The sequence below is a fragment of the Alexandromys fortis genome, unplaced genomic scaffold (genome assembly GCF_014885135.2).
Source record: "Alexandromys fortis isolate MF-2015 unplaced genomic scaffold, M_Fortis_MF-2015_v1.1 scaffold_57, whole genome shotgun sequence".
NCBI classification, from domain to species: domain Eukaryota; kingdom Metazoa; phylum Chordata; class Mammalia; order Rodentia; family Cricetidae; genus Alexandromys; species Alexandromys fortis.
The window spans coordinates 9796345-9799526 of NW_026067941.1; the positions used below are offsets into that span (position 1 = coordinate 9796345).

General features: G+C 41.0%; 1 gene segment (V, D, J or C); it reads left to right on the plus strand.

Moving 5' to 3' along the window:
* The first annotated feature begins 1669 nt into the window (after positions 1 to 1669).
* Positions 1670 to 2297, plus strand: LOC126505227 (T cell receptor beta variable 3-1-like). The segment is given in 2 exon segments: positions 1670 to 1826; positions 1930 to 2297. Coding segments are annotated over 2 exon segments (417 nt in total).
* Positions 2298 to 3182: the final 885 nt, after the last annotated feature.

Genomic DNA, 3182 nt, shown 5'->3' on the forward strand with positions numbered 1-3182 from the left:
AAATATACTATATTTTCCCTGCTGGGATACACACTCTCCAGCATGGCTAAATATAAGGAACTTAAAAGCAGCCAAATCCAGGATCAGTGGCCAAAATAAGCACCTGGCTGCTGTTCAGTCCACTTCCTGCTGGTTTTGGTTCTTCTCCGTCCTTCTACCCCATCCCCACTGCTCCTATCCCTTTCTACTTTTAGGTGACAGCAAAGTGACAATCACTTCATTTTCATCCCCTCATTATTATTATTATTTTTTTATTTTTATTTTTTATTTTATTTTTTTACTGAAGCCTGACCTTGACAGGAATAGGTCCTCTCTGTTCATGCCTCCCCTCATCCACCTTGGCTAGTTCTATCAGGAAAGAAACTATACAACAAGATTTCCTTCCTCCTATTCTTCTGGCAGTTATTGGAAATAGTAACAAATTCATCTTCTTTTTTATTTCTTAATAGAAATATTTAACAGTACTTAGAACTAACACTGCCTGATATGGAAAAATGGTCCTTTTTCTTCTTCCTTTTTTTTTAGATCAGGATCATCTCAGCATCCTTTCCAGGGGCTGCCCACCTGACTGTGTCAAGAATATTTGCAGAAAATTACTTAAAAACACATAATTACTTAAAATCTACTCTTCAAGAGTTTTCACTTCTTTGTGCAGTTGTGACCACCATTGTGACCTGTCCACCCCACCCCTCTCTTCCTTGTTTCCTTTTCTTTCTATTATTTTCATTACTTTCTCTCTTTCTCCGTCTGATTCTCCATCTTAACCTCTTTCTCCTTTCCCCTTCTTCCCCATCCCTGTCTTCCTTCTCCTGACTTCTCCCTCTTTCTGCTTCCTCCTCTGAAACACTTCTCATGTAAGATTTGTAATGCACTGAAAGCACTAATGAATGCTTCCAGAACTTGAAAATTATTTTTAGTCCACTGTTTTGCAGATGAGGAAGTGGGATGCTGTATAAAGTGTTTTAAAATGAATTCCTGACATTATCATAGAATAAACTTTATATTCTTGATCCACAGGTAATCAGTATATTTTCTAAATTTGTTTTTATGAAGTAGGACTTTGTTCTTTAACTCTCACTGGCCTGGTACTTATCTTATGGCTAGCTTGGCCTTGAAATCAACAATCTTCTGTCTCAGCCTTCTAAGTGCTGGGATTATAGGAGTTAGGACCCCACACCTGGATTCCATTCTATTTATTCCTTTATTAATATCCTAAGAATGAGATTATTTTTGTCTTTCTTTGCACTGCATTGGCATTTAATGTCTGAAAAGTAGGCTGCGTTTGACCTTCCAGGAAGGTTCGTGGTTATTCTTCTGATGTGGGATGTCCTTCTGTATATCTCCATCTACACTCTTCTTTCCTTCACGGCTACAGCCTTATACTAGTTCTGTGCTCATTAAAATGCACGTGAACCATCCAGGTTTCTGTTTGTCATACTACCAATGCTTGTCTTTCTCTGTCTGTGTCTCAGTTTTTCTCCACCTCTCTGCCTCTGCCTCTGTCTCAGTCTATGCCTCTGCGTGCCTCCACCCCTGTGTGTGTGTGTGTGTGTGTGTGTGTGTGTGTGTCTGTGAGAGAGAGAGAAAGGAGAGAGAGAGAGAGAGAGAGAGAGAGAGAGAGACTGTCTATCTGTCTGTATTTGTGGCTCGAGCGCCTTCCTGGCTTTAGTGGTAGATAGACAAATCATGTGTCAGCTCTAGCAGAGACTACTGCCTGGTACGATAGCTGCAGGAGAACCCTGAGGTAGGGACTTATCTTGTCTACCCTGACCCAACCATGGGTTCCAGGTTCCTACGATGTATGGCCTTCTGCCTTTTGGGAGTAGGTAAGTTGTTGAGTTCCTGGGTAAGGAGAGCTGTTCCTGTTTGAGTCCTGTGAGCATGCCTACTTCTGAAAATTTTTCTAAATTCTGATTATATTTTTCACAGGTCCCCTGGAGACGGCTGTTTTCCAGACTCCACAATATCTTGTCACACAGGTGGGACATAAAGCATCTTTCAAGTGCGACCAAGATCTGGGCCATGATGCCATGTACTGGTACAAACAAGACTCTAAGCAATTGCTGAAGATTATGTTTACCTATAATAATAAGCAACTCATTTTAAATGACTCGGTTCCAAGTCGCTTCTCACCTCAGTCTCCAGATAAAGCTCATCTGAATCTTCAAGTCAAGCCTGTAGAACCGGGTGACTCTGCTGTGTACTTCTGTGCCAGCAGCTATGACACAGCCATGCAAAGCCACTGCTTCCATGTGCACAAACCCAGCCAGTCAGGAAGCAGTGGGGCCAAGGGTTAACCCACACCTGAGGCTAAAAACAAAAACCTCACACTTTCCTAGTGATGCCTTAATGAAGGTAGTATCTAGTAACTAAATGATCAAGTGCAATACATATTTTATATAAGGAAATAGAAGCAACCATGGTGAGTCACCCCAATTAGTCCCTCTGGAAGGGTATGGGGAGTCATGATGTGGTTGGTTCCATTTCTAACATTTCAGAAATGGACAGAGCTGGGATTATTCCATCTCAACTTCTCTGGTTTAGAGGTACAGAATGTCATATTACACATTTGAAATGATTTAAACATTACAATACAAAATTACTTTTTAAATATATTAAAACTATATTTTTTAGTTATCTATCAATATATATAATTGTCCTGCTAATCTGTGGGTAACATGGTGTTTTCTTTCTTGCCTCTAGTTGCGGGCCACTGAAGACTGAATAAACCAATTTAGCCTATAAGCGCCACACAAGCTGCATAGCTAATACCTATTTGACTCCTTGCTGAGTAAGAATCCTGTTGTTGCCAGTCTCTGCACAGCAGAAATTAGAGTGAGACTTATGGTGTAAATGGGCCACTTCAACCACAGGATGGAGCTGTGGTTTCAGGATGTCTCTGAAGCTGGGGCTGGGGAGGGTGGGAAAGTGGGAAATCTCACCCATATGGATTTCCTATTAGGTGGAAGCCTCAGTTGTAGACATCTCAAAAACACTAACATCAATTTCTAATTGATCTCCCTTGGTCTAATACAAATAATGCCTCTTTCAGCATCTTATATACAGTCTTTCTTCTAAGCCTAGAGAAGCTCCATACCTTAAATAACATGTGCACAGGCTGTTTCATTTGTTTTATGCTCCCTTTGTGTCCTGGCCAGTGTCTGGCTTCTGAATGATGCCAC